Genomic DNA, 24,439 nt, shown 5'->3' with positions numbered 1-24,439 from the left:
ACATACCGCACAACACACACATTGCACAAAACATACCTCCCCCCAAAACACACCACACACACACAAACCGCGCAACACACACACACAACGCTACACACACACAGCGCTCCACAAACAACGCAACACACAAACAACACTGCTCTCACCCCCCCATCACACCCAGACAACACCCAGAACATGTACAGCGCCCTACACAAACACTTGGTAACTACACACAACAACATCTATATATATATATAACAAAAATCATACATGAACTACACAATACGTAAATTCTAGAATACCCGATGCGTAGAATTGGGCCACCTTCTAGTTATCAATAAATATACTATTCTTGCATAACTTTTTATCGCACTATAATTCTCATATTCCTCATTGTATTCCAATTGTCAAATGCATGTACTTTGCCCAACGTACATTGTCATTATACCACCTATGAGCAAAGCTCACCATATAAATTCTAGCATGCCCCCTTTTTTAGCTGGTATTTGGGATTTATAAATGGGATTTATAAATGGGTGCAAAGTTTGGGTACCATATTTTGGTAGATATGCATGAATGATCACATGGATGCAAGGTGAGTCGATATAATAAAGGATGCTCCAGCCAATATTGAAGGGATAGAGGAGAAAGTCTTACATTTTCTCAATTGTTTTTAAGGTTTTCCTGTTCTTTTGTTTCATGTGTATTTCATTAGTTCTGGCAAACATTTTACTCATTTATTTAACTGTATCTCCATATTTATAGTCATTCAGCTACATGAAGCAGGAATGACATGATTTGTATATTCACAGCATTCCTAGATACACAAGCCAAATACAATAGTGGCCTAATGCATTCTGGCTAGTAGATTGCCATTACCAATGATCTTCATAAAAAGAAAAGCTTATAGCACACATTATGTCCTTCCAGCATCTTTCACTCGTTATGTGTTACTTGGATGCCCATGATTTCATTATAAAATAAATAATTTCCAAGACAAAAGCCCAAATATGGAAAGGAAGCATTTGATTGCCAGTCCAATACACCGCTGCATATCTACAGATTGACGGCACAAAGGAATTATTCGAAATGCTTACCCTCACAGAATCTCTGCTCATTAGCATAAATCATCTGGTCACCTATTTTCTATATGACTATTTCTAAAAAAATAACAAAAAGGAGACAGTTGCAAACTGCGGAGATAATATATGTGTAACAATGAATATGGCAATATAGACATATATTGCTACTATGAAAAACATGTAAAAATTGAGATACATAGCACACAAAAATGGCCAGTTTTATGTGAGCCCAACAGCCAACAGAAAGGCAATCTGTTTTTGAGATCCTTTTCTTGGGGCTGCTTCCTTGGCGGCTGTGCCATCATTGTTGCTCCGGCAGCAGCGACTTTCACTGTATACTGTTAAGTACAGAGAATAGACCCTTTGCCAGTGGAAGCTCCCTAAAGAATGAAAATGACACTTCTCTTAACTGCTTCATGGTTTCTGAATGTTTTGACATTGCAGTGCACTGTTTATTTTATGGGGCGCTTTAGCTGCACTTATTTTGTTGGAAAAAAAGGCAAGAATCTGCCTGAAAAAGACATTGTCCACATACCTTACTGGATTCAATATTTTCATGTATAAATCTGTTTAAATAGTGTCACTACAAATAAAGGCTGTAAATCCATCCTCCATAGTACACTGTGTAGCTTTTCTTGAATAGGCAGATTTCAGATGTTCTCTATCAGTATTAGAAGAAGTTCAACAGCTGTTCACAAGGAAATATTAAATAAAATAATAAAAAAAAAATTGTGCTCAGTTACAGCTGACAGAAACACTTTAACAGAGACATTTTATTTATTACCTTATTTTTTTAATTCATTTCTATTTGTTTTAAAATGGATTACTCACTTTTTTACTTTTAGTTGAATCCAGTTTGATCAGGTGTAATAAATGTGCAGTTCACCATATTCATTTATTGCTCTGAGAAAGGGAATTTACTTATATTTTACAGCTGTATAGATGACTAGTTAGGAAATAGAAGAAGCTGGAAAAGAAATCAACCCCAATTAACTGTCATTCCTCTCCTACCATGGTCCATCTGTGATAATAATTATCATACATGTAACTTACATTGGCACTGTAATTTAAATTGATTTATAACCTTACATCATGAATTTATTCTTCATCTGTGTAATATCTTTAAGATGTTTCATTGTAGGTTGTTACAATGTTTTACTCCTTCTAAACAGTTCAACCCTTAACATGACTTCAGATATTGTGCTGGCTGCAGGAAGTAACCGTGATATAGAGATTTTTGATCTGAATATCGGGACAAGAATAGCAACAATTCCAGATATCCACCCAAGAGCAGCTCACCAAATCTGTCAAAACAAGGTAACAGCTTTCTGTTTGAATACAAAAAAGTATTTTAAAAGGTTTTTCCTAATTTCTTTCTTCAAGACATGCGCCTGTCACCCGGCTTCCTGTTTTCTGGGTATCGTGACAGTGGCATGGTTGAGCTGCTGGTCCGAACTGTGCACTTTCCGATGCTGCATAAGCAGAGGAACAAAATGTCTCTAAAACTGGCCAGATCCCATGAATTTGCCAGCTTCAGAACAGCGCTTGCAAGTTCTATGGTAATGAGCTTGTAACCGCTGCACTCCTTACCTAGAAAACTAGTCACTGCTGATAGGTTGGAGAGAGAGGGGGTGTCACACGGAGTTTTGCTCAAAACTCGCCGAGTGTCATGGCGGCATCAGACGTTCTTCACACTACAGATTCTGACACACCACATAATGGTTTCTCTGTTATTTCTGAGTTACAAAGGCAGACTCAAGCGCCGACCAGCTGTGTGCTCATTAATGATCAGGCTACCAAGAGTTAATCTCTGCTAGCCTGCTGGTAAGGCCGGCTTCACACTTGCGATTAACTCGCACGAGAGCAATGCGAGAAAATCTCGCATTGCACTCGAACCAATGTTAATCAGTGACGCAGCTCCCATCTGCTATTTTTTTCTCAGTCCAAATCGGACTGAGAAAAAAATCCCAGCATGCTGCGTTTTGGTCAGTTTCTCGCACGAGTCTCTTCAATGAAAGTCTATGGGTGCGTGAAAAAAAAAGGATGTCACACGGACGGCACACAGACCATCCTAGTGACATCCGTATTTCTCAATACATTTCACGCATGTAGCAGAGAACAATGTAAATGCTCCTGTACATAACAGTACATGAATAGCAGCTGCTGAGGGTAAAAACTGATTGCACACTGACAGCACACTGACAGCACACTGATGAAATGTGAAAAGAAATTGTCCGACTTTCTAGCATGAGAATCGGACAGATTTTACACTCGCAAGTCTGATTCCAGCTTTACCTGTAGGATCACATGTTGGAAACCTATGAAATTTACTCCTCGCATTTTTAAGATGGGAGAATCTGTCTTCACACACTGACTATAGTTTATTGCTGTGTTGGTCTGTGTGCTGGTGTGTCCCGGTCCTGCTAGTGATTATATTGTGTGGTGCTTGGAGTTGTTGTGGAATTCTCTCATCATCCTGAGAAAGAGAGGAAGGGGGTATAAGATCAGGGCAGGTCAAGAGCAGGGTCAGGTTGACGGCTCAGACATCCTTACTAGGGATGAGCGAATGTATTCGCCACTATTCGGTATCCGACGGATAATGAGGTATTCGTTATCCGACGGCTAATATGGTATTCGCTCCGGTACTTTCATTATCGTTTCTGGACTTCCTGGCGCCTTTTTCCAGCCAATGAACACATCTGACGTTGCTTGCCCTCACAGTAACGCCGCAGCCATCTTTGTTGTGATGTTACTGTGATTGGCTTGGCCGCACAGCGTCATAGGGGCTATATAAGGCAGCCGCCATTTTGTGTGCACACATTCATTCCTGAGCTGCCAATGCAGCGAGACTGTACTGTGTGCGGTACAGCATTTTTCCAGCCAACTAATACTAGTCCTTCTAAGGGCTGAAGCTATTTAGCATTACCTGTTAGCGACTGTGTAAATCCTAGAAACAGGTATAGAGACAGTGAAGTTTGTTCTATGAAATAGTGTTACTGCTGCTGAATCCAAAATAGTCTTTTTAAAGCCTGCTTTACACGTTGCAATTTCGCATACGATATCGTATGCGATTTGCAACGCCCCCATCGTATGTGTGGCACGTTCAATTTGTTGAACATGCCGCACATACGATTAACCCCCGTCACACATACTTACCCGTCCATACGACCTCGATGTGGGCGGCGAACGTCCACTTCCTGGAGTGGGAGTGACGTTCGGCGTCACATCGACGTCACGCAGCAGCCGGCTAATAAAAGCGGAGGGGCGGAGCTGAGCGGTACGTAAACATCCCGCCCACCTCCTTCCTTCCGCATTACCGGCCAGGAGCCGCAGGACGTAGGTAAGATCTGTTCATCATTCCCGGGGTGTCACACACTGCAATGTGTGCTACCCTGGGTACGATGAACAATCTGACGTACAATTCATGAGGAATGTACGACATGCGTGCGATTAACGTTTTACCGTTCAATCGCAATCGCACCTAGCAGTTACACACTGCAATGTAACTTACAATGCCGGGTGTGCGTGACTTACGACGTGACCCCGCCGACACATTGTAAGATACATTGCAGCGTGTAAAGCGGGCTTAAGGGCTGAAGACAGTGACCACTGTGCTAACTACTGTGTACATCATAGAACTGCTGCTGCTGCAAAAATCCTCTTATTAGTGGTGCATACGGTCTGTTACTGCAGTGTGTGATATATAGTAGTAACAGCTTATTCACAGGGAGAGATTTAAAGCTGTCCTGACATTTGCTACTAATAATCAACAATCTCAGCACTGCTACATCCCTTGTGTCTGTTATACTAGCAATAGGTATTACAACTTGCAAAAATAAGGTCCCAAAATTGTAAAAACAAGGGGTTCAGGTGTAGTGTAGTGCCTGTCAGCCACCATCTCAATTCACAGTCTGAGTGTTACCCAATTTTTATTAATACTTTGTGTCAGGGTCACCATTTGTGCCTAAAGCTCAGTACCTTCCTAGCAACTGTGATGCCCCGGACTAGTCGGGTAGTCCCAGGTAGTCACACACAACACCACACCCCCCTCCCGATTAGATAACACCAGTCAAACTAAAAGCCTTGTCACCACCCTCCAGGTTTGATGTCCACACCAGGGGGGCGGAGCCAGATGGTTGGCTCCGCCCACCGATGAGTTCACAGGCCTGGAGGCGGGAAAACGAGTGGTCAAGTTCAAGTTCTAGGAGAGAGTAGTCTGGAGGAGGTGTAGAGCAGACAAGCTCACAGGCAGTCCTGTGTCCAGGCTGCCAAGAGACTACCAAGTGGCTGGGTCGGGGCCCAATCACCATTGGCAAGGAGGCAGACGGTGGTGGCCACCTGCAGGAGACCGGGAAGACGACTGGTGGAACCGTAAGGGACTGGGACAGGGTAGTGGCCCGCCGGAACCAAACCAGGGAGCCAACTGGATAGCGAAGCACCAGGCAGGGTACTCAGACCCAGTACAAAGCCCTGAACTGACAGGGCTGAGTCGAATCAACTGATTGCGGACTGGACTTAAGGACCTATCCTACACAAGTCCCGTTAGAAGACAACAGCCCAACCATACAGGGTAAAGCCACCGCCAAGGCATAGAGACCCAAAGGGCCAGCGTCTACGGGCAAACGGGCTCCTACGGCATATACAAGTCGGGGAGCGGACTACCGGTGTCTAGGCATAGGAGTCAAACATCTACACACAGAGGTGCAGGAGAAAGGCGGAAACCACCAACCTATTCTGGGAGAAGCTGCAGCCAGCTGCGGGCCCCGTTCATCACTCCGTTTGGTTTACCAGAGACTCCAGTGTCTTGTGTTAGGGTGAGTACACCAGTGCCATCAGGCACCGTACTGCATCGCAACACTTCACCCTGCACCCCGGCCCTCACCTACCGGGCCCTGGGACCAACACCCCCTACCTAAGGAGGGGTCAACACCTAGCTGCGCCATTACACCACTCCCGGGAGCCCCCATACCTTCACCGCAGCAGTGATGTCTACAATCACCACAACCCGTGGGTGGCGTCACGAACTAACATCCCAAACCAAACCACCGTGGCCCCGGCCGTGGAACTCCTCACCCAAATCCCCGCGTGTAGCGCCAACTCCCTTGCAGAGCGACGTGATCCCCGGGTCCGTGAGAGGCTCGAGGCACCACCCGCAGTACAAGAACAGATCCGAGCGGCTCGGCGGTCGCAGCCGAGCCCGCTGGGCGGTACACAACAAGCTAGCATATTTTGGGGGCTTCATATCTTACAGAACCTATATCGTGGCTTTCTGCAACTAACACACAGTCGTAAGTGGGCTTTACACGCTAAGATATTGTTAATGAATTATCGTTGCGGTCATGTTGTTCGTGACACACATCCGGCGTCATTAACGAGATCACAGCGTGTAACACTTAAGAGCGATTTTAAACGATCGCAAAAGGGGGCAAAATCGTTTGCCGTGAAGAGGTCGTCCTGAAACAAAAAATTGTTTTCAGGATGTTAGCGATGTTGTTCCTCATTCCTGCGGCAGCACACATCGCTGTGTGTGACACCGCAGGAGCGACGATTATCATCTTACCTGCCTCCACCGGGTATGCGGAAGGAAGCAGGAGGGCGGGATGTTTACGTCCCGCTCATCTCCGCCCCTCCGCTTCTATTGGCCGCCTGCTGTGTGACGTCGCTGTGACGCTGCATGACCCGCCCCCTTAGGAAGGAGGCGGGTCGCCGGCCAGAGCAACGTCGCAGGGCAGGTAAGTGCGTGTGATGGGGGTAAGCGAGGTTGTGCGGCACAGGCAGCAATATGCCCGTGTCGCACAACCGACGGGGGCGGGTATGATCGCTTGCGATCTCGCTAGCGATATCGCAGCATGTAAAGCCCGCTTTAGTGTTATTCAATTTGTATTAATACTTGGTGTCAGGGTCAGTATTTGTGCCTCAAGGCTAGTACTTTCCTAGCAACAACCTTGCATAGTTTTGGGGGCTTCGTATCTTGCAGAACCTACATAGTGGCTTGCTGCAACTAACACATAGTCTAAAGCGGGCTTTACACGAGATGACTGATCAAGCGATGCATCGTTGGGGTCACGGTTTTCGTGACGCACATCCGTCATCATACACGACGGCGTCTCGTGTAACACCTTCTAGCGACGCAGTATCGCTCACAAATCGTGTCGTGTACTTGTCGCTAGGTTTCATAAAATTGTTTATTTAAAATGGCGGCGGTTGTTCATCGTTTCCGTGGCATCACATGTTGCTCCGGGTGACACCACGGGAACGATGAACAGCAGCTTTATCTGCCTCCCGCGGCACCCAACGGCTTAATGGAAGGAAGGAGGTGGGCGGGATGTTTACATCCCGCTCATCTCCGCCCCTCCGCTTCTATTGGCCGGCTATCGCACAATCGGTCGTCTCGTGTAAAGCAGGCTATAGTGCTACCCAATTTTTATTAATACTTTGTGTCAGGGTCACTGCTCATGCCTCAAGTCCAGTACCTTCCTAGCAACAAGCTAGCATATTTTGGGGGCTTCATATCTTACAGAACCTACATAGTGGCTTTCTGCAACTAACAAACAGTCTCAGTGTTACCCAATTTTTATTATTACTTGCTATCAGGCGCACAACTTCTGCTTCATGGCCTGTACCTTCCTACCAGCCACCTAGCATACTTTTGGGGGCTTCATATCTTACAGAACCTACATCGTGGCTTGCTCTTACTAAAACACAGTCTGAGTGCCAAAAACCAATACTAAAATAAAAGTGTTGTCAAATCCTGTTTTCTTTTGGGGCTGAAAGACATTCACAACATCTTTGTCGACTCCTCCAAGTGGTAGTTTGTCCATTAAAGGTACCTTTTGTTTTTTAGACTTACAGAAACAGCTATCGTGAGAAACTATTAACGCAAGTTTAACAACCCGGCATAATTGTTGTTCCACTGCCTGTAGAAAAGGTCACGTTAAAGTATTCCCCTTGAATTATCAAACCAAAAAAATGGGAGAAAGAGGGGATAAGGGCCATGGACTAGGTGGTAGTGACAGTGGTGGTCGCCCAAGCAGTGTGATTGAGCCAAAGAAAAAGGTTTCTGCTTTATCTACCTCTGCCTTCCTATCCCAATTTTCTTGTCCATGTGGGAAAGCACGCTTGCGCCCTGAACAGTGCGAACAGGTAACAAGTTGGCTAGCAGACAATGCCTCCAGTTACTTGTCGAGTAGCAAATCCCAAGGGTCCACACAGACAGACTTGAGTAGCTCAGAAACTGGCCCATCGAATCCTCAGCCTGGTCATCCTTCCTCACAACATCAGTATTCTAAGGAAACATATGACACCAAAGCAGGTTTCTCTGAGGAACTGTTTACAGGACCCTTTGACCTTTCTTGCCTCTCACACTGCAACACCACCAACGCAGGTGAGGCCATGGTGTGCAGTGATGCACAGATCTTTGAGCACCCAAGGCCAGAAGAAAGCCATGTTATTGGCCGTGACATGCTGGGCAATTAGGTGGAAGTGTTGGAGGATGATGAGACACAGTTTCCCTCAGGTCAGCCTGAAACCTCCATTCCCGAAGATGTTGACCTTCAGGAATTTGAAGACAACCTGGTCCATGATGAGGTGACTGATCCAACATGGACGGGTGGCATACATTGTGAGAGCAGCAGTGCAGAGGAGCATGTGCCCATAGTCCGCAAAAAGTCTGTAAGACATAGGTTTCGACCACTGCCAGAAGTCAATCAACTGTCCAAATGACACCACCACCTGTGGCATCTCAGAGTCCAAGGGTCCATGCACCACCTTTGCCATCTCAGAGTACAAGGGTCCGTGCACCACCTCAGCCATCTCAGAGTCCAAGGGTCCGTGGTGTGATTGTGTGGGAGGTTTTTTTTCAAGAGTCCTTCGGACCAAATGGTTGCCATTTGTCAAATCTGTCAGACCAAACTTTAAAAGAGGCAAAAATACTTCCAGCTTGGGCACCTCCAGCATGAGAAACCATATGTTAGCCAAGCACACCACTAGGTGGTTGACAGTTCTAGGTGAAAAACACGATTTCCAGACTCAAAACTCTGCCACTTACTCTGGGCTGCCTGTTTCCCAAACTGGTGTGCAAGAAGGTGGCGCTGATGCCTCCTTCTCCCAACCTGATGTTGGCCAAACTCAATCATCAACGACATCAGCTTCAATGTCCCAGCGTTCCATTCAGTTGTCCTTACCACAAACCTTCGAAAAGAAGCGAAAATACCCCGTTACGCACCCAAGGGTAGAAACCATAACTGCACATATTGCACGATTGATAGCCCTTGAGATGTTGCCGTATCGGCTTGTGGGAACAAACAGAGGCTTTCTGCGACCTTTTGGCGGTGTTAGAACATCGGTACTCTGTGCCTAGCCGCCACCATTTTTCTTGTTGTGCCGTCCCCGCTCTCAGCAAAAACGTGTATGTAAACATCAAACGGGCTCTCACCAACGCCATAACAGGGAAGGTCCACTTAACCACAGACACGTGGACAAGCGGGAATGGACAGGGACGCTACATCTCACTGACCGCACACTAAGTGAACCTGGTGGCGGCTGGTACAGAGTCTGGGCCGGCAACATCCCATATAGTTCTCACACCCAGAGTAGCGGGGCCCACTTCAATCACAGTTTCAGTAGACTCCTACACAGCAACAACTCCCTCCTCCTCCTACTCTTCATCTGGCTCCTGTTCATCCCCCTCAACATCCTTCGGTGTGCAACCGTTGACATAATTCCCCAGCTGGGATCTCTGCAGCACTGCCTCGGCTAAGCGGCAACACGCTCTACTGAAGCTTATCTGTATCAGCGACAAATCTCACACGGTCACACGGCACCTTTGCTTTTAAAAGCGATAACTGAGCAGACAGATAAGTGACTTGAGCTTTTGGACCTCCATCCAGGGATGGTAGTGTGCGATAATGGTCATAATCTGGTGGTGGTTTTAAAGCTTGGAAAGCTTGTACACATTACTTGTATGGCCCACGTTGTAAATGTAGTAATTCAGCACTTTCTGAAGAAATACCTTGGGATACCAGGCCTACTTACCAAGGAATGACGTATTAGCGCACATTTCTGCAAGTCATCTCCCTTTTTTGCTGGCCTGGCAGTGCTGCAGCAGCGCTTACACTTGCCTCGTCACAGACTAATATGTGACCTCCCTACGAGATGGCATTCAACCTATCATATGTTGGCCAGGATCCATGAGCAGCAGAGGGCAAAATCCCAATTCCAGCTGGAACATGCCCGTCAGATGCAGCTGCCAGACATAAGTACTGCCGAGTGGGTGTGGATTGCAGACATTTGTCAGGTCTTAGAGAATTTTGATTACTTTACCAACATTGTTAGCAGTGACGATGCTGTTATTAGCATTACTATTCCACTGATTTGTTTATTGAAATGCTCTCTGTATGGTTTGACTGACCAAAGTGTTCATGCACCCGAGTTGTCTGTGGATCCAGACTTCACAATGGTAGCTAGTAATCCACACAACCTCGGCCAACAAGCTCAGGCCACCTTTGCTCAGCATCATGAGGATGAGGAGGAGGAGGATGATGAAGAACAGGAATGCTTTGAAGTTGGTAAGCAAGGGATTGACAACCCAAGCTTCAGGGCTGCTGTCCAGCATGGATGGCCTGAGGAGGAGCAGGAGGAGAGAGAGACTGAGGAGGAGAGGAGGTTTAGGGAGACCGAATGTATGCTTAGCAGTGACACACAAAGGTTTCCAGTTCGGAGTCTGGGACACATGGCACAGTTCATGTCACACTGCCTTTCTAATGACTGTCAGCTAGCCCACATTTTGGCAGACAACAAATACTGGTTATGTACCTTCCTTGACCCACGCTACAAAGATAAATTTGCTTTGCTACTTGTGGAAGCAAATAAGGATTATACTACGGAAACATTCATGAGGGCTGTAGTGGAGCAGTTGATGAAACGATTACCTTCAGATCATGCCTACGCCAGAGGTAGCATGTCATCTCACGCAAAAGGATTACAAGAGAGGACTACGCATAGTAGGAGCAACACAGGCTAATGTGACAAAACTGGTCCATTTTCCACAAACTGTCAACTGCGAATCAGATACCGGTTGGGGGAACGATGACAAGGAGGAAACAGTTAAGTAAGATGGTGAGGGACTATGTAGGTGACCGTATCAGCGTGCTTTCTGAGTCTACTGTTCCCTTTAACTATTGGGTTTCCAAGCTCAACACTTGGCCACACCTTGCGTTATACGCTTTGGAAGTGCTAGCTTGCCCTGCTGCGAGTGTGTTGTCTGAGCGTGTTTTCAGCTCAGTGGGGTCAATAATAACAGATAGTTGCACACGACTATCCACGGAAAGTGCAGACAGTTTGACGATGATCAAAATGAACCATAGATGGATTGCCCCAAAGTATCTCAGGCCGCCTGTTAACAAGACCCAATAATAAGTGTAGCCCCAAAATTTGTATTTCTTAAGTTCAAATAAGTTCCATTGTTTCTCATTCAAGACTATTTTGTCTTCTATCATCTAATGACACCGCATGACTAATGTAACTTGTTATGCTGCTGCCATGTAATTGTTTGGCCCAATCACCCAGGGCAATATTTTTCAAGCCTTTGTACATTATGCACTGGCACACACGCTGTCGAGGCTACACTGTCTAGAACAATTGGTCAGGCAGTCTCTATTTGTGTTCTTTATTGATGGTGTGCTCCACGGTGTGTTACACATGGCCCCCTGCAAAACCAGAATTTTTGTTAACTTCTTGGTATGTTATGCCCTGTTGTTTATCCTACCAATTTTTTTAAAATAAGCTGTTGGAAGTACCTTGTGATGCTTAGCTAAATGGTGTCTGAACCATTATCCCCTGGAGAAACTGAATGTATTAAACTTCTTGGCATGTTATACACTGTTGCTTATGCTACCAATTTTTTTAAAATAAGCTGTTGGGAGCTCTTGGGAGTACCTTGTGATGCTTAGCTACATGATGTCTGAACCTTTACACCCTAGGGGAACTGAATGTATTAAACTCCTTGGCATGTTATGCCCTGTTGCTTATCCTACTATTTTTTTTAAAATAAGCTGTTGGGAGTAACTTCTGATGCTGTGCTACATGGTCTGTGAACCATTCCCCTCTGGGGAAACTGAATTTTTTTAAATCCTTGGAATAAAGCCTGAGTTCTAGAGTGAAACAACTGCCACTTCCATGGTGCTGCATGCTTCACAAACTGCGGCCTAGGCAGCAGGTGATGATGCCTCCTGCTCCCAACCTGCTTTTGGTCAGATGCAATCATCATCAACGACATCAGCTTCGATGTCACAGCGTGACATTCGTTTGTCCATAAAACATATATTTCTGAATCATTTGAATAGAATTTGAATAGAGGGCCGGTGGTGTTGGAGACGGTGGTGTTGGTGGAGGAGGAGGAGGAGGGCAAGGCCAACACTCAAATGGCCACATTGACAATAGCACTGTAAAGTGTTATGGAGTACATATTCCAACTTTCACACTAATGATATAGGGGACGAAGAAAACGACAAATGATCACCATCCCTCCCCAATGTATGTTACAGGGCCCACCTGAGAGCCCTAAGAAGTCTGAGATTTGAGAACAGCCAGTGGCCCTTAGAGGGCCACTGGAGCCGGTGGTGCTGGTGGAGGCGGAGGAGGGCAAGGTCAACATCCCAATGGGCACATTGTAGCTGACCTTTTAAAGTGCTGTCATATATGTCCCAAAGAAGGAGGTGTGAGACAGACACCAATATAATGTATAAGTTACTTTCTAATCGAAAAAGAAGGAAAAATGTAAAAAATGAAACGTGTGAACATATGGTAAAGTGTTTTTTTTTTTAGGTCAGGGCTTGATTTGACGTTTTATTACAGTTATTAGGCACTAGAAACTGTTTCTTAGCAATTTCCCCTCTTTTACTTTGGTTTTAGAGCTGTTCTGGCGACTAAGTAAACGCCACGTGCTGCTCTGACCACGTTATTCAAAGACACCAAAAATGCAGTCAGGCACCTTCTACAGGCCGTGCCCATACTGTTTCAGCCTTTTCCCATCCATTTCAGCCTTTTCTTCAGTCACCACAGGTCACCGACAGGTCCGACGTAAAATTATTCTGGTTTCCCATAGACATACATTGGGGGTCGAATATTCGCGAAAACTCAAATACCGGCGAGGTATTCGTCATCTATCCATCGAAGCGAATAATAGGGTATTCGATCATCCCTAATATTTACCTTCATATGCAACTCTGAGGTAAGGGGTAGCTAGGGGCGCCCTAGTCTGCTAGCCAATTTAGGAGCCCAGGTCCCCTGCTCTCCCCAATTATCGTGACCACTGGTAAGATAAGCAACAAACAATAGAACACAATACAACAGAATACAATTGAATAAAAAATTCTCTGTTTTTGATAAAGATGATGATTTTTAATAAGCGGTCAGCTGTCAAAGTACTTTCAAATTTACCCATTTTAGAAGATATAACTGTTATAATCCAAAACAAACAATAATTTTATTAATTGTAGACCTTCTGATATTATTTTATTACATTCGTAACATTCTCCCTGCATTTATTCATTTTACTTTGCATTGGTCTTGTGTTTTACTGGTTAAAATTATTTTCTACTGTACCTTTCCTCAATTAAATCAACCTGTTCATGCTTATTCACCCCAAACCAAATGATCAATTGGGTGATGAGACATCAAGGGCCATTTTGTCCTGTTTTTGCAGCTTTTCTCACAAATTGCCCAGCATTTTTGTTCATAAAATGGCTGCTTATGGATGAGCATGTGACCAGACTAGTCCATCAGTCTTCTCCAATTGGAAAAAACCTCAAATGTGAAAGCTGCTTTTCTATTGGAGGAGATTGAATGATTGGTTTGGTCACATGAGTGGCCATTTTATAGACAGAAGTGCTAGTCAGTTTATGAGGAAAGCAATTGAAGCCAGATGTTCTATTCTGAAATGTTGCACCATTTCAGAAAAAAACATAGTTTAATTAGCCAGCTAGGGACTATAGAGAGAAACAAGACTAGTCTGATGCAGTCCCAAATTGAGTCTCTCCTGATGTACAGACATTGGGAGAATCCCCGCCATACTCAGTTAGGTCTCTCCTTTAGTTCCTGTGCAGCAATTCAAACTATGAATTCTCTGAAACCACACTGTTTATCATAGTAAAAGATATACGTTCTGCCAGCATAAATCTGGTGACATATTCCCTTTAAATATTTAAACCCTTCAGAACATTTTACATACACTTATGTTATGGTCTGGACGGGGTTCCCACAAAATGACGTAAATGTACGTCATAGCGATCAGGCAGGCACAGGAGCTGTGTTTGCACGATTGCCACCAGGAGCTCGGTGTCAGTTATAGCCGAGCTCTGACTGTCCCAGCCAGGGCTGGTCCCTGCTATGCCCCTGAAGCGTCACCTCCTGAATACTGTGATCAATAATGATCGCAGCATTTAGGAAGGTAGGAGAGGCATTGCGCTCCCTCTCCCACGCGATTGGGACTCCCGCAACGTGATCATGGGGTCCTGATCTTTCCCATGGCAACAAAGGTCATCGTGACAAGCTCTGGGTCCGCCATCTATGGCAAGCCTGTTAGACCAGGCCAGCAGCGCTTCTGTCAGTGATACACTGACAGGCGTAATGTATTGCAATTTTGTGCATTACAGTATATTATACTAGCAATTAGAGTAATATAGAGACTAAGTAAACCAATGAAAAACGTTTTAAAAAATTGTAAAAATATTAGACAAAATATATATATGTTTGTATAAAAACAAAAATAAACAAAAACAGTATTCATTTGCTATCGCCACTTCCAATATATAAATCTGTCACACTAATAACTCATTTAGTGAATACCGAAAAAAAACCAAAACCATAGCAAAAACTGTCTTTTCAGCATAAAGTGACAAAAAAGTGCAATAAAAAGCTATCATAGAAATAGAAGTCATAGAAATCATGGAAATGGTATAACTGAAAACATCATCTTGTTCTGTGAAAAGCAAGCCATTAACAGCTCAGTGAAAAAAATAAAACAGCTACATCTCTCAGAATACGGCAAACTGAAAACAATATTTTTTCTATAGAATTATTTTTATAACGCAGATGCTGCAAAACATAAAAAATAATATAAATGTAGTATTGCTGTAATCGTACTGACCCAAAGAATAAAGCTTTTTCTCCACTTTTACGACACAGCGAACGGTCTAAAAAAAAAAAGCAAAGCAAAACAAAAAAATTCTGAATTGCTGTTGCTTCTTGATTCTGCCTCACAAATAGCGGAATAGAAGGCGATCAAAAAATATTAGCCCAAAATGGTACTAATAAAAACAGCAACTCATCCTGCAAAAAAAAAAAAAGCCCTCGCATGACTCTGTTGACAGAGGAATAAAAAGAAAACTTTAGCCTTCAAGATTCAGTGACAGTAAAAACATTTATTTTGTAAAAAGTGTTTTTAGAGTGATAGTAGCCAAACTTAAAAAACCTATATACAAACATGCTCAAAATTGTTGGTACCCTTTGTTTAATGAAAGAAAAACCCACAATGGTCACAGAAATAACTTGAATCTGACAAAAGTAATAATGAATAAAAAATCTATGAAAATGAACAGATGAAAGTCAGACATTGCTTTTCAACCATGCTTCCGCAGAATTTAAAGAAAAATAAAACTGATGAAATAGGCCTGGATAGAAATGATCGTACCTTTAACTTAATATTTTGTTGCACAACCTTTTGAGGCAATCACTGCAATCAAACGATTCCTGTAACTGTCAATGAGACGTCTGCACCTCTTGACAGGTATTTTGGCCACTCCTCAATAGCAAACTGCTCCAGTTGTATCTTGTTTGAAGGTTGCCTTTTCCAAATGGCATGTTTCAGCTCTTTCCAAAGATGCTCAATAGGTCTTAGGTCAGAGCTCATAGAAGGCCACATCAGAATAGTCCAATGTTTTCCTCTTAGCAGTTCTTGGGTGTTTTTAGCTGTGTGTTTTGGGTCATTATCCTGTTACAAGACCCATGACCTGCGACTGAGACCACGCTTTCTGACACTGGGCAGCACATTTCTCTCTAGAATCCCTTTATAGTCTTGAGATCTCATTGTAACCTGCACAGATTAAAGACACCCTGTGCCAAATGCAGCAAGAACATAGCAGAGCCTCCTCCATGTTTCCCAGTACCGTATTTTTCGGACGCACTTTTTTTCCCCCAAATGTTGGGGGAAAGTTGGGGGTGCGTCTTATGGTCTGACTATAGGGCTGCGGCTGGGAATGAGGGTGCTGCGGGTCATCGGGGGCACGAGCAGGCAGCAGCAGTGCCTGCCGTGACCACGTGGGCCCGCTCATTACATATGCATGCCCATCTCTCAGCGCTGAAGCCGGCACTGACAGGTGGGCGGGAGGACGAGCGGGGACGCGCGCATAGCAAAGAGCCAGCCGCATGATCACCCCTGGCAATTACAGCCTGGAGTGATCATGTGCGGCTGTATTCACTGCCCCCCGCGCGTCATTACCAGCGCGGGGTGCAGTGAATCAGTACACTCACCCGTCCCCGTGTGTGGAGCCGCCCCCCTGCTGCACGCGATGTCTTCCTGTCTGTGCCGGTCAGCTGATCTGTGCTGAGCTGGTCAGCTGATCGGCACAGACAGGAAGACATCGCGATGCAGCAGGGGAACGGCTCCACACACACAGGTCAGTGGCGCAGAGAGGAAGATGATCGGTGCTGGAGGGAGTGAGGAAAAGGTGAGTATAAACGTTTATTTTTTTCTCTGTGCTATAGGATACAGGCCATATACTAGGATGGTATATGAGCACGATGGGGGTATATAGCAGGATGGGAGTATATGAGCAGGCAGGATGGGGGTATATGAACAGGATGGGGGGTATGTGAACAGGATGGGGGGTATATGAACAGGATGGGGGGGTATATGAACAGGATGGGGGGTATATGAACAGGATGGGAGTATATGAACAGGATGGGGGTATATGAACAGGATGGTGGTATATGAACAGGATGGGAGTATATGAGCAGGCAGGATGGGGGTATATGAACAGGATGGGGGAATATGAACAGGATGGGAGTATATGAGCAGGCAGGATGGGGGTATATGAACAGGATGGGGGTATATGAACAGGATGGGAGTATATGAGCAGGCAGGATGGGGGTATATGAACAGGATGGGGGTATATGAACAGGATGGGAGTAAATGAACAGGATGGATGGGGGAATATGAGCAGGATGGATGGGGGGTATACCAATAGGATGGGGGTATATCAATAGGATCGGGGTATATGAACAGGATGGGGTATATGAACAGGATGGGAGTATATGAGCAGGATGGGGGAATATGAGCAGGATGCTGGTATAGGAGCAGGATGGGGGTTTATAGCAGGATCATATACAAGGCAGGAGGATCATTACCAGGATGGGGTACCTTAGTAGAGAATTTGGGGACATTACCCCCATAACAGTGTCAGCAGCAGATCCTCGCCCCATAACAGTGTGTCATGACCACATTTTTTGCTTAAAGTTTTATTTTCCCATTTTCCTCCTCTAAAACCAGGGTGCGTCTTATAGTTCGGTGCGTCTTATAGTCCGCAAAATACGGTAGATACAGTGTTCTTTTCTTGATATGCTTCATTTTTCCATCTGTGAACATAGAGCTAATGTGCTTTGCCAAAAAGTTCAATTTTTGTCTCATCTGTCCATAGGACATTCTCCCAGAAGCTTTGTGGCTTGTCAACATGTAGTTTGGAAAATTCCAGTCTGGCTTTTTTTTCAGCAATGGTGTCCTCCTTTGTCATCTCCCATGAAGTCCATTTTGGCTCAAACAATGACGGATGATGCGATCTGACACTGATGTTCCTTGAGCTTAAAGTTCACCTTTAATCTCTTTAGAAGTTTTTCTTGGCTCTTTTGTTACCATTAGTATTATCCGTCTCTTTGATTTGTCATCAATTTTACTCCTGCGGCCACGTTCAGGGAGGTTGGCTAGAGTCCCATGGATGTTAAATTTCTGAATAATTTGTGCACCTGTAGTCACAGGAACATCAAGCTGCTGGGAGATGGTCTTATAACTAGAGTTGAGCGATGTTCGAGGTTCGCCAATATAATGTTCGAGTGATTTTGGGGGTGTTCGAGATCGAACTCGAGCTTTTTGCTAAAAGCTCGACAGTTCGAGTTACGTTCGAGAACGGTTCGATCAGCAAAAGCAGGGCTTTTTACAGCTACAGTGTACAGGGAGCCATCCCTGGCAGCCTGCGTAAGCTGGTAACCAATGTAAATATCAGGTATCCAAGCAAAGCGCTTTGCTTGGTAACCCGATATTTACCCTAGTTACGTGTGCAGGGAGCCGACACTTCCCCGCTGGGCTCCGCCCCCTCCTGCACTTGGCATGTACACACACACACACTCACACTCACCTGTCCCCAGCCATGCAGTCCCCAGCACTGACGTCCCCAGCGCCACATGGCCCCGCTAGGCTCCACTCACTTTTCACTCCGCCACCCACACACATGGCCCCGCTAGGCTCCACCCACTTCGCACTCCGCACACATTACCCCGCTTAGCTCCACCCACCTCGCACTCCGCATACATTACCCCACTTGGCTCCACCCACCTGGCACTCTGCACACATTACCATGCTTGGCTCCACCCACCTGGCACTCTGCACACATGGCCCCACTTGGCTCCACCCACCTCACACTCCGCACACATTACCCCGCTTAGCTCCACCCACCTCGCACTCCGCACACATTACCCCGCTTGGCTCCACCCACCTGGCACTCTGCACACATTATCCTGCTTGGCTCCACCCACCTGGCACTCTGCACACATTACCCCGCTTAGCTCCACTCACCTCACACTCCGCACACATGGCCCCGCTTAGCTCCACCCACCTCGCACTCCACACACATCACCGCGCTTAGCTCCACCCACCTCGCACTCCGCACATATGGCCCCGCTCGGCTTACCTGCGGTGATGAAGTCCCGCCCTCCCGACCTCAGCGCTGTCACTGTCCTCCATGGCCGCCGCTTCACATTTCCTCTCGCTATCGACCCGAAACTGTGACTAGCGGTGATGTCACAGGCTCCCGCGATACTTGGCTGTGAAGGCGGCAGTCATTGAAGTCAGTGACAGCTCTGCTATCAGCAGTGCAGGAGATTGTCACCGCAGGTAATGTACCTCACTCCTGACAGCGGCACTTGTTATGCCTTGCAGTGACCTGAGCTGACCTATTGATGTTAGCTCAGGTCACTGCATTGCTCTCCCAGCCAATATGGAACATTCTGTTCTTCATTGACTGGTACATTGACTATGGTATGGATCGTCATGGGAACCCCTTGGATTACAGCAGACCTGGATTTGTTTTTCTTTCTAATAAATTGGTGAAAGAGGGAATGTTTTGGGCAGTGTTTTTTCAAATAAAAATGTGTTTGTCGTCTATTTTTTTTTATTACTGACTGGGTTGGTGATGTCGGGTATCTGATAGACGACTGACCTCACGAACCCCAGGGCTTGATGCCAGGTGACATTACACATCTGGTATTAACCCCATATATTACCCCATTTGCCACCGCACCAGGGCACGGGATGAGCTGGGGCGAAGCACCAGGATTGGCGCATCTAATGGATGCGCCACTTCTGGGGCGGCTGCGGCCTGCTATTTTTAGGCTAGGGAGAGTTCAATAACCATGGACCTCCCTAGTCTGAGAATATCAGACCCCAGCTGTCCGCTTTACCTTGGCTGGTGATCCAATTTTGGGGGGACCCTCACGTGTTTTTTTTTTAAAATTATTTATTTAATTTAAAATAACAGCGTGGGGTGCCCTCAGTTTTGGATTACCAGCCAAGGTGAAGCTGCCAGCTGTGGTCTGCAGGCTGCAGCCGTCTGCTTTACCCTAGCTGGCTACAAAAATAGGGGGAACCCCACGTCATTTTTTTTAAAAATGTATTTATTTTTTTGGCTACAAGGCTAAGCACCGCTTATTGCCGCATGAAAGGCACCAAAGGGTGCAAAATTACAAAATACAGGAGAGTGCGACATTATGTTTCTTTCTGTCATTATAATGACAGAAAAGACTGATGTGAAGTGTACAAGCACAGGAAAATCACCAGAGCGCTCTACGCTGTGAAAAGCAGTAGAAAATGGCACTGGAGTGAACATGTGACCGCCTCATGTAGGTTGAAGCTATGGATCCTGGGTAAATTTATGTATTTTCCCTCCTTCAGTTTTTTGCAATACGCAAAGAAAACGGAAGGCACACGGATGACAAATGCATGACATACGGACCGTATACGGAACGGAAACGGATGCCACATGGATGCACCCGTGAAAAAAAAGGACCGTTTTTGCGGACCGCAAAAAAGGATTGGTCGTGTGAATGAAGCCTTATTCTGATCTGCCGTTTATAAACAGCAGGCAGAAATAAGTGAATAGCGCCCCCCAGCGTCAGAAAATCTCCGGGGTTTCAGGGGTAGCTGAGACCCTGGAGATCATGATTCAGGATGTTTTTTCCGGTCCCCGCTCACGTGATCACCGGTATACACCGTATACCGATGATCACATTACAGTAAATGACAGCACTGGTAAAAAATTATTTATCTCCCATCTGGCATGAACAAACATGTCAGATGGGAGATAAATCTCCTCCACGGTCCCCTCCGGTCCCCCGGTATCGTCAAAGTGCCCCCCCCTCCCCCTCCCGGGAATCCAAGATGATCGCGCGCACAGCAGCGCGCCGGCCGTATTCACCCAACTACTCTGATTTCTGTCGCATGTGCCATGACACATGCGACAGAAAACTCCTTCCCAGGCCCTGCCAGGTCACCCCCTATAACCCCACTGGTGTTCCCCGGTGTCCCACGGTACCTGTGCAGCCTTGATCCTCCGTGGCCCCCTCCTTCACAATAGACACTGCCGCATGCACAGAGCGGCTGTCAGCTCAGCTCCTGTGTTCAGACACAGTGAGTGGTGGTAACCATGCATCTGCAAGCAACTGCAATGCCCTGCTCATGAGGTAAGGAACATAGTTAATCAGGAGAGCTATACTACATTTCCAAATGGAGGTATTTGTTTTTATAGTTGCCCTGCTGAACGACTACCAAACATGAGAGTCCATTATACACCACAAGAAAACATGTCTAAATAGCGAGCTCTGTTGTTTAGTATTCATTCAGCATTATAACTGGACTTAAAGGGGTATTCCATCTCCAAGATCCTATCCCTAATATATAGTAGGTGGAATAGCAATTATATCAGCAAATACCAATATTTGGAAATGTAGAATAGTTCTCCTGATTAGGCATGCCCTTACCTCATGAGCAAGGCGTTGCAGCTTTGGTAGCAACACTTACGACATGGACTCTGCTGCTGTGGAGCCGGGGAGAGTGGGTGCAGATTCATTGCACTCACACTCCTCACATGGAGGGTCTGTACTCCTAGAAAATGGGGGATACGTTCCCTGAGCGTGTCCCCCCATATTCTAGATGGTCCAGAGTCATTCTGGGACCCCTTTATTTTTTTTCCTTACAATAAATTGGTGAAAGAGGGAATGTTTTGGGAAGTATTTTTTCCAATACATTTTTTTTGTCTATTTTTTTTTGTTAGTACTGGCAGTTTGTGATGTCAGGTATCTGATAGACGCCATGACATCACAAATTGCTGGGCTTGATGTCAGGTGACCTTACAGCTAATATCAACCCCATTTATTACCCCGTTTGCCACTACACCAGGGCACGGGATAAGCTGGGGTGAAGCACCAGGATTGGCGCATCTAGTGGATGCGCCACTTCTGGGGCACCTGTGGCCTGCTATTTTTAGGCTGTGAAGTGCCAATAACTATGGACCTTCCCACCCTGAGAATACCAGACCACAGCTGTCCGCTTTACCTTGGCTGGTGATCCAATTTGGTGGGGACCCTACTTTTTTTGTAATTATTATTTATAAAATAATTATAAAAAAGAGCTTGGGGTGACCTCCACATTGGATCCCCAACCACGGTAAAGCTGCTAGCTGTGGTTTTCAGGCTACAGCCGTCTGCTTTACCCTAGCTGGCTATCAAAAATGGGGGGACCCCATGTCATTTTTTTTTAACTATTTTTTTAAATAAAAAAAAATTAACGGGCTTCCCTGTATTTTAATTGCCAGCCAAGGTAACACCAGGCAGATGGGGGTGGCAACCCGTAGCTGTCTGCTTTAACTGCGCTGAGAATCAAAAATACCGCGGGGCGCTACGTCATTTTTTTTAATGATTTATTTTTATAACAGTGTCATGTCAGGCAATCAAAATACAGGGAAGCCCATTTTTTTTTAGTTATTTAAATAAATAATAATAAAAAAATATATGGGCTCCCACTGCATTTTTTGTATTGCTAGCTAAGGGTAATCCAAGCAGCTACTGGCTGCTAACCCCCACTGCTTGGTGTTACCTGCACTGTCAATGGAAAATCCAGGGAAGCATTTTTGATTTTTTTTCCCCAAAAAACTAAAAAAAAAAAAAATGACGTGAGCTTCGCCATATTTTTGTATGCTAGCCAGGTACAGCAGGCACCTACGGGCTGCCCCCAACCCCCAGCTGCCTATTTGTACCCGGCTGGGAACTAAAAATATAGGGAAGCCCTTTTTTTTAATTATTTCATGAATTTCATGAAATGATTAAAAAAAAAAAAAACCACGTGGGCTTCGCCCCATTTTTGTCTCCAGCCGGGTACAACTAGGCAGCTGGGGATTGGAATCCGCAGCACAGGTTAGCCCGAGGTTTCTAGGCCCCTCTGATGCGAATTGCAGTCCGCAAACGCCCCAGAAAATGGCGCTCTCATAGAAGCGCCATCATCTGGCGCAGTATCCAACTTTTACAGCTGCCCTGGTGACGGTGGCTTGCTGGGTAATGATGAGTTAATACTAGCTTTGTTTTACTAGCTAGTATTAAGCCAGAGATTCTTAATGTCAGGCAAGTTTGACCCAGCCATTAAGAATCTCCAATAAAGGGTTAAAAAAAAGACACCACACAGATAAAAAATACTTTAATAGAAATAAATACACAGACACAATTAGAGACTCCATGTTTATTACTCCCTCTTACCCCTCCACGATCCATGGTCTTCTGTCTTCTTTCTCCTTCAACACATTGTAAACAAAAATTTCATGGCTAATGTGTGTATACACTGGGGAAAATGACAAAGCAATTTCCCACAGGAAAGGTGCCAACTTCAAAAGACATTGTAAACAAGGAGAACAAGGAAGAAAAAATGGCACAAGATATTGCAAAAGAAGATATAAATATTATTAGAAAAATCATTAAAAATATTAATCTCACCAAAGTCACAATAATTGCAATATAGTATCAAAAAGGATGAAAGCACAGGGTCATGGATAGATGAAAATTCACAAACGTAATGTTGAACACAATTGTAATAGTATGACCCTAACCGCCACAAAGAAAGAGCCCTGAAGTAAAAATGGTACTGTACTCCACAATATTACAAGTTAAGTAGGTATGCGTTGAAACGCAAAGTGACAATCAAGTAGTAGAAAATTAGTCGTGTGGAGGTGATCACAGATAACCCTCTACTATGGGTGCACCACTGGTAGTCCACAAAAAGAAAAGAAGGGGTGGGTGGGAGTTCAAAAGGCCCAGATGCATAAGCCTGTATAAAACAGGGAATGCCAAAGGGAAGAAGAGAAATTAAGAAAAATCATGGGTATTGCGGGGTAGCAGTGGTGCATCCAGGAGGGTAAATAGAAAATAGTTGTGTAGCAGAGAGGTATGGGATAGTGTCATGAGGTTAATAAAGCAAAAACAGGAATAATGGCCCCATCACCTGCGCAGCAAGCCGCCAGGAATGAAGGGCTCAGGATCAGTTGTGTGTGCGCCGATTTGGTAGTCGTGGAGTGAAAGGTAAGACAGGATTGATGAAATTAGACCAAATTCCTGATCAGCCACACACAACTGAAACTATTGTAGTCATATAGCAGAGAGGTATGGGGTAGTGTCATGAAGTAAATTAGACAGTAAAAAACAGGAATGTTGGCCCCATCACCTGCGTAGCAGGCAATCAAAAGATGTAGGCTCAGGATCAGTTGTGCGCGCGCCGATTAAATAATCATGGAATAAGAGGTAAGGCAGGAGTAGTACAATTTAAACCAATTTCCTGATCAGTCACACACAACTGAAACTGAGCACTACTAGTGGTGTAGGATACAAAAGATATATATCAACAGGAAAGAAAACCATATAAATCAGGTGCACCGCTGACAACGGTAATGCACCTAAGATACCTGCTGACATGGTCTTCTGTCTTCTTTCTCCTTCAACACATGCAGCTCTGCTCCATCAGCAGCACTGCATGGGAGAAAGACGCTGCTCCCCGTGCAGGCTTTTCACTCCGT

The 24,439-nt window shown here is 45.3% G+C and overlaps 1 protein-coding gene across 1 annotated transcript in view; it reads left to right on the top strand.

Moving 5' to 3' along the window:
- WDR27 (WD repeat domain 27) overlaps positions 1–24,439 on the top strand; it is a 954,066-nt gene that overhangs the window by 534,452 nt on the left and 395,175 nt on the right. The window contains exon 20 of the mRNA XM_075339621.1: positions 2,260–2,381. Coding sequence (XP_075195736.1) covers positions 2,260–2,381 — 122 coding nt within the window. The remainder of the gene's footprint in view (positions 1–2,259; positions 2,382–24,439) is intronic.

The sequence above is a fragment of the Anomaloglossus baeobatrachus genome, chromosome 3 (assembly GCF_048569485.1).
Source record: "Anomaloglossus baeobatrachus isolate aAnoBae1 chromosome 3, aAnoBae1.hap1, whole genome shotgun sequence".
Lineage (NCBI taxonomy): Eukaryota > Metazoa > Chordata > Amphibia > Anura > Aromobatidae > Anomaloglossus > Anomaloglossus baeobatrachus.
Note: the sequence above shows the minus strand (reverse complement) of the source record. Positions and strands in the feature narration are given on the sequence as shown.